The sequence below is a fragment of the Fringilla coelebs genome (genome assembly GCF_963513975.1).
Source record: "Fringilla coelebs genome assembly, chromosome: 8".
NCBI lineage: Eukaryota > Metazoa > Chordata > Aves > Passeriformes > Fringillidae > Fringilla > Fringilla coelebs.
The window spans coordinates 4,118,141-4,130,868 of record NC_140066.1 but is presented as its reverse complement, the minus strand read 5'-3'; the positions used below and the strand labels follow the sequence as shown (position 1 = coordinate 4,130,868).

Sequence of the window (12,728 nt, the reverse complement as noted above, 5' to 3'; positions counted from 1 at the left end):
GAAGTGTCCCAGTTTGCTTTGCTGCTGGTGCAGGATCCCTGTCTGCTCCACCTACCTGGGCCAGGTGAGCATGTGCTCAGTGAGAGCTGGCAGCCACACTCTGGGACAGCCATGGAAAAACATCCTGAGATCTCCAGGAGAAGAACTGCTGATGAGCACAGCTCTGAACCACACCTGGTGACACTGACTGAATCACCCTGTGCAGCTCCAGCACCACCACAGCACTGCTGGGGATGCCTTGGGAAGGCTGAGCTAGACCAGAGGCCAGACAGAGTTAAAGAATAAAGCAGGGATTTATTAAAAGGATCTCCTCCATGGATCCACCTTGGGCAGCACAAGAGCCCAGCCAGGGCTGCACCCAGGATGGACCAAAATGGTCCCAAAATGCACAACCAGTCATGGGGTCTGTCCTGGAGTTAATTGTCCAATTCCAGCTTTAGGTTATGAAGTCCCATCCTTGTTTTTCTCTCCCCAGCCCACGGGGTTTGTGCTCTTGGGGCTGAGATTTGGGTCATTTGTCCTTGGTGCCCAGCTGGAGCAGGAATTGTTTTGTCTCCCTGCTCTGTACAGAGAGCTCACCATCCCTTCATGTGAAGCTCAGACCCACACACTAAAGCAGCACAGAATGTGAAAAATAGAAAAGCTCAAACCTGAGGCATCACTGGGACAAGAGCTGGAGCCTCCAACTCCAGCAGAGCCATGGCAGAGAGCCAAGGGAGGAGGTGAATCATCACCACAGTAAAAACCACTCAGACTCCCTCTGTGGGACACATAAATCAGCTTGTCAAGAGAGTTCAGCTTCAGGCTCCTCCTATCCTGCCTGGCACGACAGATTAATAGAGCAAGATATTAAAAATCCAAACTGCAGAACACAGCCCAGCTCTACAACCTGGATGTGTTCAGCAGGTACTGTCAAATATAAATTTAAATAATCTGCTGTAAGTCTGCTCAAACAACTTCTAATCAGGGAAGAAGGCACCAATCTTTCAAAAGAAAAAGAACCTTTTTAAGGTCTTTCCAAACAGACATTTGCTGCTTGTTCCTGTCTTTGCTGTAAGGGAGTATGTGGGCCTGCACTGATGATCTGTGTGTGCACTGACACATGCAACAGCAGCTTTGTCAGCCCTGGACTCAGGGATCTGGGCCAAAAAGGATGAGATGGCAAAATGGGAGAGCACATGTGGACAACAGAGCTGCCTAAAGAGAGAAATCCCTGGTGACTCTGCAGGGAGCTTTCCTTGAACGTCTGCCTGCTCCTCTTCCTGAGGGGAACACTAAGATGCACAACAGAATTAAATTAAATACTGTCCTAGGGAAAAAAATAATCCAATAAATCAGGTACTTCTGCAGGAAGCAATGCAAAGATCCCCCTGTTTTGTACAATGGTTCTACAAGAGAAAACATCTTTGCAATTATCATGATGCCCAGAGCAGGGCACTGGGAGTGTGGAAAACCTGGAGGAACCATGAGGTGGTTCCAGCCAGCAGAAGACATTGTCCTGTGACCTGCCTGTGTTAGGAGCAAAGAGCCATAAACCTGGTATTTTCCTGGAATTCCCAAAATGTGGGAACTCAGCGCACTTCTCCTGAGGGCCAGAGCTACCGAGAGAACCCTTGGGGAGCTCGGGAGCCTTGGGATGTTGCAAAAAGTACCTGGTGGCTCAACTTTGACCCTGCAAGAGATGTTCCACCTATATGTGGGGACATAAGAATCACTGGCGTGTAAAAGATATAGAAATAGAACATTTATAAGCTTAAGCACAGTTTTTAAGATTTGGTACAGGGGGGTTGGAAAAGAACAAGATGGAGGGAGTTAGGGCCTGCCACATGGCTTTTCCTCCTTCTTCTTGTCTTCCATTTTCCGGGTGACGTAGGTATTTTTGATAGGTTTATAGTAAAGGTACACTTAGTAATAAAAATTATAAGTATTGGAGACAAAAGATAAATATAGTCTACGTAAACTTTGTTATAAAAGGAGGTGGCCGCCCTGTGGGCGGTCAGAGTGCCTTTGGCTGCCTTGCTGGTCAGACCCCGGCTGGGCAGAAAGAAAATTTTTGTAGATAAGAAATAATAAACAACCTTGAAGACCGAACCTGAGAGTCCAGCCTTGTTTTTTGGAGCCCGAAAAGCGAGCCCATCTCACCCTTGTCTGGGCAGAGACAAATAACAGCCCGAACCCGGACACCAAAATGGCATTTGCCAAGGCCAAGCAGCACTGCTGTCTGTGCATAATGGAGCCCTGTTTGGAATCCTGGAATGGCTTGGGTGGGAAGGGACCTCAGAGCCCATCCCATGGGCAGGGACACCTTCCACTATCCCAGGATGCCCCCAGCCCCACCCAACCTGGCCTTTGTGCTCCTTTCCCCAGCTGAAAACACAAAGCCAGTGACACAAGTGTACCCTACAAATCGTGGCTTTCACATGGACAAAACCCCTGTAGCAAGAATACCATCAGTGAAATTTCCTATTTGTTTGAGGAATCCTATAGGTGAGGCTGGCATCAACATTAACTCTGCTATCAAAATAAAATAAAAATCAGAGACTGGGACAGCCTCAGGCAAGCCAACAGATGAATGATCACATCCTTCAAGGCATTTGTAGCTCCAGCTGTTAATTGACAATCAGCTGAATCCCTTCATCACCCAAGTAATCCTCACAAAACATAAACAGGGAGATTCCAGAAGCACTTAACCTGCTTGTAACACAACATCTCCTGCAAAAATGAGGGCTTTTCACCTGGGAAGCCAGGTTCAGCCAGGAATCCCACCTCACTGCCACCCCCTGCTAACACCCCAGGCAGCACATGTGGGAGATGACATGAATCACTGCTTTCTGAAGAGACAGCTTGGTTTTCCAGCAGTTAGGGGGGCATAAACCAAATAATACATTGTGAATATTGCTGATGACTCAGGTCCTTCTTAGCAGGAGAAAAGCAGCTGTGTAAGTACAACTTGGGGAGGACACTCATAAGCAATGTTAGACAAAACAGAGTGTGGCAGCTCTGCTGAACAGGCAAAGTTCACCTACCCAGGGTAAGATGGGATTTCTCCTCAAGAAAAAGAAAAATAATGAAAGCAGATTAGCAGTTAATAGAAGAAAACTTATCACTCTCAAAAGCAGGAATGCAGAATAACAGCCTTGGAAAACAGCTGAAGATTAGATTAAACTCAGAGGTTTATTGTTTTGGAGGCTGCCAGGGTTGCCTTGTGCAGTCAAGGTAATTGCATCAGACAAAGAAGACAAGGTTTGGCAGATTCCATAAGAAAGCTCTCTCAAAAGAACTGCACTTCCAAGGGAAAGCCTTGCTGGGTGAGTCTGGGACAGTTTCTGGGCATTTCATCCTCACCAGTGTAAGCAATCATGAATTTTTCACTAATTCTATTCCTTACAAATAAAATATTTTCTTTTTTTTGTCCTATTGCCCATTTTCTCTCCTTGAAAGTCCTTGCAATAAAGGAAGATAAAGATTTGCTCTGAATCTGGCTGGCTGTAAATAGAAAGACAATCTGGCTGATTTGGGGATGAGGAATAAGGTAAGAACAAGAAGTTCTTCCTCTGGCACAGATGTCAGTGTCTTGGCTTACACATGAAAGGAAGAAAACATCTGCTGTAGGAAACCTTCCAAAATAAATTCCTTTGCCTCTTTTCTCACACAGCCAGCTACTGTTCAGTAATATCTACACACACACACACATATATATATATATATATATAAAAACCCAAAAATCACAGCAAAAGAATCAACAATTTGCCAACTTCAAAAGCAGAGCTGATATTTTTCTATTAGATGCATATTGCATTTAAGCACTTCTTCCTGGAGAAATCAAATGATTCCTGTTAATGCAGGAATCCCATTAAGGAACAAAAAAAGCTGCAGACCCTGGTCAGAACTTGTGTTTTATAACACACTTGGCACCTAAACCAGTTAAGAAATAAACTCTGGTTCTGATGTTAGAAGAAAGCAGCTCTAAAACAGCCAGCCAAAGACTTTCCATCCATTCTCACTTTGATGAATTGCTTGTTTATATCCCAGTTAATAAAAGAACATTCTGGCTTAATAAAAGAACATCCATTACAGGGGCAGATGTAAAATTCTAATGCTCAATAATTTCTCAGCCCATACTTGCCTTACCTGATAAAGCACATCTTGTGGTATGGCTATCTTATTCCAAGGACTCTCACTGAATTAATGAGTGTAGGGTCTGCAAACTTACTCCTCTCTAAATTGGGAGTAATTTTTCCCAGAAGTTAATAACTAAATAATAAACTGCCTGCTCACAGCAGCTAATGAATCCAAGGTCGAGCCAGGAACTGGGAGCACAGATTCAGTGTTCGTCCTGGCTCCAGACCCAGGGTGCCATTCAGCAAATTGAATTTTTAAAATTACAGCATCTGTTTTCATAAGGAACAAACCTACAGCCTGCACTGGACACCAACCACTGCACTCCCAGCTCTTCCTTCTCTCCCAGCTCTCCCTTCTCTCCACCACAGCTCAACACGGAGCGGACGCTTTTCCAAAGAGGACGGGGATTGCTTAACTCATTTCTCAGCCCAGCCTGGGGCTGGTTAAATTTTTCCCCAATTTTCCATGAATGCCGCTGACCTCTCCATCCTGGAAGTGCTTCTTGAGCTGCTTGAGCATGACAGTGAGCTTCTTGGACTGCACCCCGCTGTAAGCCAGCAGCATGCTCCCGAACTGCCGCTCCGTGATCCGCCCGTCCACCGGGTCGTGCCGCTCGAACTGCGAGGGAAGGGAACAGGGAGGTGAGAACCAGGAACAGCATAAAGCTCCACCTCAGGTGGGAAGCATAAAAAAGGCACCACAAAGAATTAACATTGCAGGAAACACTGGTGAAGGAGAAGGGCTGATGGGTTCCAGGATTGTCTCTCTGCATTCGGCCTCTGTGCAATTCCTTGGACAGCTCTTGGGAGAAGCCTCTGTTGGAGTCCTGCATGCTGAGAATTTCAGACTTTCTCTACTAACAGACTCTAACCCCAAGAGAACACTGCATCTCACAGAATTCACAGCCACAGGGCTGGAAGAGACCTTCCAACCCAGCCCCAACACCTCAGCTAAACCCTGGCACCCAGTGCCACACCCAGTCTATTTTAAACACACCCAGGGATGGTGACTCCACCTCCCTGGGCAGAACATTCCAGAACTTTATCACTCTTTCTGTAAAAAACCTCTTCCTGATATCCAACCTATATTTCCTCTGGTACAGCTTGAGGCTGTGTCCTCTGGTTCTGTGGGAAAGAGCCCAACCCCAGCTGAGCACAGCCACCTTTCAGGTGAGTTTTCATTTCACCTGAGGCTGTAGAGAAAGCTCCCAAAATTGAGTGATAGCACTAAGATTATGAGTGTGTAGTTTAATTAGAAGTGGGTAATATCACAGAGTAGAAAACTCAGAATTTAAAATTTTAAAATATAACAATATATGACAATATAACAAAATAAAAAATATAACAATATATAACAATAACAAAATAAAAGTTTTAAGACAGTAGCTAGTTGTTCTTCACCTTCTTCATAAGTTTAAATAGTATTTTATAATTAAACAATAAAGCTTGCATTGCAGACTTTAAGTAACTAGTTATTAAATTAAAAGTAAAAATAATTTGTCATTTCTTAATTAAACAGTTTAGCCTTAAAAAACCTTATATAAAAAAGTTAAACATTTTATGACTTATTAATAAAATAATATAAACTCACAACTTATAAATAAAAATAATGAACATCTAAAGCTAAATACAAAATACCACCTCAAGCACTTCAATCCCAGTCCCAAACAAAAGTAAAACAAAAACAAACACTTAAAAAACCAAACCCCAAAACCCAACATTTAATGGTGCCCCAGTGTGAGGCTACCTATTGAGGTCAGTATCTCCCTGAAGAAAGAGAGATAACGTGCAGCTGTGAGTTGGAAAGAAAAAATCCCCAGGGAAAAGCAAGAAGAAAAAAGGAAGAAAAACCTTCAGAAATCCCTCCCAGCTTTGTCCCACAGGACTGGGCTAATGAGTGGCTGCTCTGGGTTAATAAACCAAAGAGAAGTCTTGCAAAGTTTTTCTAATTTTACTCTTCTCTGCTCCAAGGCCAGTGTCCCAGCAAGGAAAGGTTAATGGATGTTTCCAGATTCTCCTTCCCCAAGTTCTCCTCATCCTCAGACCCTTCCAGTCCCTGACTCTGACAAATGCTGCTGTGAGGCTCCTGCAGAACTTCCAAAAAGCCCTTTCTAGAAGGGCAGAGAAGGTTTTCTCCACTCATCCATCTCTCCTGCAGTGGTTTGTCTCCTGGGTTCCATTCCCCAGCTTGGGAAGGTGCTGGGTGGGAGCACCAGCTCTGAATAATGGGGATTTCATCCTTTCCTCTTCCCCCACCTCTGTGACTCTGCCAGCATCAACATTAGACTTCACCCAGCTTCACACATCTCAGCACTTGGGATCCCTTATTTGGGCTAGATTACATCCCTCCAAATTTACCAGGAAACACAAGACCAACACTCCAGCTGAGCACAAGGCAGAAGATGACATTTAACAACAAAATTAATTCATGGGGAACAACTTGGTACCAGTGACTGACATTCTGCTGCCTGCTGAGTTGACCATTCCAACCTCAGCTGCTCTTCAGTGCTAATGAATTTTTAATTATTACCATATCAACCAGATTGTGGCTGCTTTTCCCAGTGGGAAACCAAGGGATTCCTGCTAAGTGGAGCACCAAGGCTGGAGGGATTTGGATGGGTGACTCTGGCAGGAGGCAGATCCCAAATGGAGAAATTCTGCTCCTCAGCCCCCTTGTACTTTCACCTGAGTGGCCCACACAGTTTTGGGGGGGAAATGGTGATTTTTACTGATCCAGGCTTTGGGGATCACTCATGATGCAAAACGTGGGCCTCTCCCATTCTCCTGTGCTGGGGAAAGGAGAGGGGAAACTCATTTCTGGAAATGTTCTTCATTAAAAAGCAGAAGCAGTAGTTTCTGCCATGCCTGAAGAATGCAAAGAAAATGCCCCTGGGACAAAAAAAAAATTTGCCATCAGTGCTGCTTGTGAAGCTTTCTTCTGCTGTAACATTCCTAATTTCATCCCCAAAGACACAAATCAGCATTTTTCTACCAACAGCCTTAAAATACCCCAGCTTTTAGCAGAGCTTTAGGTAGAATCTTTAATTAAAGGCTAGGAAATGTGTCCAAACAGCTCAGATCAACCTCCTAAGTGGTGACTATGCCTAGAAAATCTCAAGTTGGTGCCTAAAAGCCCATCAGCCCCTCTCCCCCTGCCCTGCATTGGGCAGCTCCATGGGGTAACACAAGCAAGCACAGCTCCCTGCAGATGGGGAAATAAAGAACCAGCTCCTTGCAAGTTTTTTGGAACTAAACTTTGAGATTGTGGTCAGTTTTGGACCAGGAAGGAAAAATTTAAATACTTTTCATTTTTCTACTGATACATGACACAACTTAACAAGAAATAAAAATAGCCTGGAAACTATGGAATTGATGCTGCTTATTATTTATCTCATTTTAAAATGAACACCTCTAACATTAAACCAGAACACACAGATGCCCACTGTCATGTACAGTGGTGCTCACTGCAAAGGTCAGCCCAGAAAGGGGCTGGGAAGTGAGAGCTGGTGCACATCCAGTTCCCAAATTCCAATAGAACCACCACTGAAGTGAGCAAAAGCAACAGCATCACAGTCAGGGACAAAGAAAGTTCAAATCTTGCCTCCAAGCTGCTGTCAGATGCATTTAAATTTATTACAGAAGGGATAAGCAGGCCATGTCATTTAAAGAGAAATTTCAGGCAGTGAATTCTGTTTATTTTTTCTGCTATGCCAGAGATTGTGTTGATCCATAAAAAAATTTGGCTCCAATGGATTTGTGAGTGGAAACTCATTGATTCTTGATGAAAGAAAAGCCCCAGCTACCCCTGACACCCCCTTTCCTGGGAGCAGAGGTACATCCATGCTCCTCTACCCTCTGGAATGCCTTCTAGCCAAGCACAACTCAGCACTTGGAAATGAAGGAGGGTGCAAAGCCTACAGGAATTTTTCTTTCAGTACTCAATACACAGCCTACAAACAGTTTTAAGTGTTAAAATCCTCTGGGTATTTAAAAAAAGCAGGAAAAATAGTGCCCATTCCCAGGTAATCCCAATTATCTGCCCTCAGGCACATGATGATACTGCACAGGTTATTTTTGTGTTCACTGGGAGGGAAATAACCCCACACCCTCCAGGGAGGGGCTGCAGGGCACAGCACACTGGGGCTCATTCCAGCTACCAAGCCCTCTGACAGCCTTCTGCCCTTTATGGATCTTAAAGAAGGAAAAGCAGGGCCAAAGCAGAGCTCAGCTGGCATTATCCAGGGGGGATGGAGCAGCTCCTGCACCCACCAGGACAAACAGAGGACAGGGGGATCCTCCCCCAGCCCAAAATCAAGCACACAATCAGGCAGCAAGTCCAAAACCTGCAGAGCAGCTTCCACTGGCAGCCACTTGGTGCCAGCAGTGGATTCTGCATCTGCAGCAGGCAAGGAGAAGGGGGTAGAATGCTGGCCAATGTTCTTCCTGCAGGCCAGGACACCTGAGGTGCTGAAGAAATTAGCTTGAAATATAAAAAGGCTTGAAAGAATTTTGAAATTCATTCCGAGCCAACGGGACGTGAAAGGAAATCCGAGGAGTTTATGGAACAGCTCAGCAGGACAGGAGGGAATGGCTTCAAACAAAAGAGGGGAGGTTTAGCTGGGATATTGGGCAGGAATTGTTCCCTGGCAGGGTGGGCAGGCCCTGGCACAGGGTGCCCAGAGCAGCTGTGGCTGCCCCTGGATCCCTGGCAGTGCCCAAGGCCAGGCTGGACGGGGCTGGGAGCAGCCTGGGATGGTGGGAGGTGTCCCTGCCCATGGCAGGGGTGGAATGAGCTGAGCTTTAAGATCCCTTCCAACCCAGGCCATTCTGGAATCCTGTGGGAGGGGAAGAAGGCAGCAGAAATGGGGTGCAGCCCTTGACTTCACCAGCTTTGCTGGCCCAGTCCCAGCAGTCAATCCAAATACACAGCAGGGTACTCCCTGATTTTTATTTTTTTTGTTATTTAAAAGACTGCCCTTAACCTTTCACACATGTTAAATAGTCCCAAACTCCCCCCTCCAAACCTGACAGGATGAGCACATTCCTGCTCCTCTAGAAGATGAAATTCAAACAACCCCACTCTCCTTCCTTCTGAGAGAAAAGCTTTCTCACATGAGGAGAGCAGAGGACAAAGAAGCAATTTCCCTGCTTCTACATCTCCTTAATTGCACAACTTTGTGGAAAGGCAATACAAAGAGCCATCATAAAACAACAGACCCATAATATCTTTTCTTCCTTGCTTCAGTGTTTTTTAACTCCACTAACTCAATCCATCTTCCCCTGCAGGAAATCAAATCCCAGGCTCTGAGGAGCATCCAGCCCAAAGCAACTCAGAGATACCACCATGAGAAGCATCCTGGTGGAAAAACAAAACCTGCTGGAAGTTCCTAAATGCAGACATTGGTTTCCTTCCTTCTCTCCTACTGCCAGCAAGGCTCACCAGTGGGAAATGAAGCAGCTCTCATGGCTTCAGAAAAAGGCCAAGTTTGGGTACCACACATTTCTCAGGGAAAGGTTTCTCTTCCCACCTGACTCTCTTTCCTCCTCAATACATTTGTCATAATCAATAGTGTTAATAGGAGAAGATTCTACCTAAAACTCCAGGGCTAAAATCTGTAGAGAATTTTCAAACTTTGACAGAAGGTTTACATAGTGTGCATTTGTATGTAAACTTTGAGATAAGAAATGCTGACTTAGAAATGTCATGGAATAGGACAGACATTGTTGAGGGAGAAATGGAACCAGAAATAAGTTTTAAAGGATGGCTTTGTAAATTAGATTAGATACTTTGCAGAAATAGAACTGTGAAAGATGCATTGTAGTAGGACTTCTGAGGGGTAATTTTAGATGATTGGTTTGAAGGTATTTATGGCATGGTGTGGTAAAAGTTGATAGGTTAAGAAATATTTATAATGTATTGTAATTAGAAAATAGTTGGCTTTTAATTGTGATGATGTGAATCATAACATCTGTATTGTTTTACTCTTCACATAAGACTGAAAATAAAATAAAAGCTTTTAAAACATTTCTTGGTTGTTTTATTTCTGAGTTCTCAGTTGCCCCATCTCTGTGTCAAAAAATCCAACAAATATCCTCTCAAACCAGAGAAGGGGAGTTGAAAAAACTGCTTCAAAAAGGAGGAGCAGTGTTTTGTGATTGCTGCCACCAGACCCCTGCTCTGCTGCTGGGGAGGGGACACCAAAGCCCCTGAGAGGGCTCAGCAGCACCAGACAAGCACAAATGGATGGCAAAACTTCCCATGGAAAAGTGGGATAAATTGATTATGCCCCTCCTTCCTAAGCTGGCAGGTTTGTGCTGGACACACACTGGTGGCTTTTGTCTCTTGCTTTGTTTGCTGAAGAAGAAAATGGCTGAAATAACCTCCAGGCCCCTGCACTTGGCACAGGCACAGCTTTGGGATCCACCAAATCCCATCGGTGCAGGAGGGAACACCCAGCTGGAACTGGAGCCAGCACCATGAAAACACAGCTCAGACTTTTCCTAAAGCAAGTCCAAGAGGATATACTTCCTATCCTCTTCAAACACTCACATTAGCTAAATATCCAGCTGTATTTTAGCAGGCTCCTAAATTTCTAGGAAGGTTTCCCCTAAAAGCCAATCAAACAGATGATGCATTCCCTACAACCTCAAAGCAAGGATCTAAAATAAATAAATGTATGTGTGTCACATTCCTAATTGAGACAGCAAAGAGAAATACATCTTCAAGGACATTTGGATGGGGAGAGAAGAGTTGAGGGATGATCTCTGAGCTTCTTTGTGCAGGTTAAAAAAACTATCCATGGGAAAAATCTTGCTAATATTAATTCTATCAGGTTTAGGGGTAGTGGGAGAAGGTGACCTGCTCCCAGAGCTGCTCTGTGCATAATAAGGAATCAAAAGGGTCTGGGAAATAATGATCTGTAGGGTAATATTCAGATTCATAATATATGACCCTTTAAAGTGGTATTTGCTCAAAGCTTTATTTGACAGGCTGTAATACATTATTTATCTGCAAACTACTGCAGCACTGGCTCTGTTTACTGTTCTGGAGAAGGAGGCTGCCAGGATCTCTTGTCAAGTTGCATATACAACTATGACAAGAAGAAAAAGAAAGGGGAAAACACTATATATCTCCCTAAATCCCAGCAACCTCGTCCATCCAAAAAAATTTAATGTATTTGTGAGTAAGCTGAAGTGTTTGCACAGGCACTGAATTGCTGCCAGAAAAAAAAAACAGAAAGAGAAAAGTTTCTAAAGGCTTTTTGTTTGGGAAGATTGAAGATTTAAAATACTAATTTTTTTGGGGGGGGATAATTATGCTGAAAGGTTTCTTCTGTGGACATGGATCTAAAGCACTGGGGTTTGCAAGATCAAGCTCAGCCTGCTCTGGACACAGCCCCTGGCTGTAATTACTGCATGATTTGGTAAAACCCACTCAAAGACACAGCTCTAAAGATGTTCAGAGCTGCCAAAGCAGGAGGAATGAAAATGGGCAGGAGGAAATGTCAAACCCAGCCTGGACCATTTCTTCTTTTTTACCTTAAAAAATAATAAAGAAATGAAAGAAATGGGAGCTATTTTCACATGAGAAAAATCCAATCTTCCAAACGCTCTCCCTGCTCACACTTTCCCCCCTCTGCCTAAGTGAATATGTAGCAGCCAGGTTAAAAATGTCCATCTGTCAGCAGCAGTGCAATCCCAGCAGAGCTGATGTTGGAGAGAAGCTTTGGAGATTTCATTGACCTTGGCAAGCCACTGCTGCCTGCAAGGGGGAAAAATTCATTCCCATCACCAGCCACTTGTTCCGCTTTAATGAGCAATTAAAAAAAGGTTATGTAAAGATGGCTGCACCTGAACTTCAGCCCCATGAATGAAAAGATCTTCCTGCAGGCTCTGAGCAGATCAGTGTTTTGAAATTCAGTGCAGTGAGGGAATGACAGGAAGGAAACCTGAAGAAAAGGAATCAGTAATGCTAAGGCAAAAGGACATGGCTGATAAATTAGAGGGATGCAGAGGGGGAAGAGCTGAGCAATCTCCTCCCGTGCCTGCTCTCCAGAGCTGGCTCTGCTGCTGCCATCCCTGCCCTTGACAATGCCCCTGGTACCATGGAACACAGCAGGTTTTCTGTCCTGCATGCTCCCTGAATAAGAGGAAAGTTCAGAAGCAGAACAAACTGCCAACCCTCCTGCAGGAAAACACACAGGACAGCAGAGCTGCAAGAACCCGAGTGAAGCCATTACTCTGAAAAATCCCAATATCTAAGTCTCCATGGAACTGCTGTACACAGTTTTATTAAGAAATACAGCTCCCTCACTGCCTGTTAAGAGTTCACACTGTTTTCTGCTTGACCTTGGTGTTCAATTCTCCAAGAAGTACAAGTTTGCAGGAGTTTAATTCAGCCTAGCAGGGAAAAAGGTCCTGCTTCCATGTTCTTCCTACATCAGCAAAAGCAAAGCCAGGGCTGAAGCACAGCCAGCAATGTGTGGAGCTGCAGAACAGCTCTGAATTCAGAGCCTGAAAGGGGAGAAGGAACAAAAGGACTGAGGTGTTTGTTCAGAAAGAGGAGGCACAAGTCAGATACCTGCTACAAAAACATGTTCACACAGC

General features: G+C 44.5%; 1 protein-coding gene across 2 annotated transcripts in view; it reads right to left on the bottom strand.

Moving 5' to 3' along the window:
* Positions 1–12,728, bottom strand: part of MICU1 (mitochondrial calcium uptake 1) — a 90,356-nt gene that overhangs the window by 9,701 nt on the left and 67,927 nt on the right. For both annotated transcript variants that reach the window (XM_084210837.1, XM_084210838.1), the window contains exon 10: positions 4,603–4,740. In XM_084210837.1, coding sequence (XP_084066963.1) covers positions 4,603–4,740 — 138 coding nt within the window. The remainder of the gene's footprint in view (positions 1–4,602; positions 4,741–12,728) is intronic.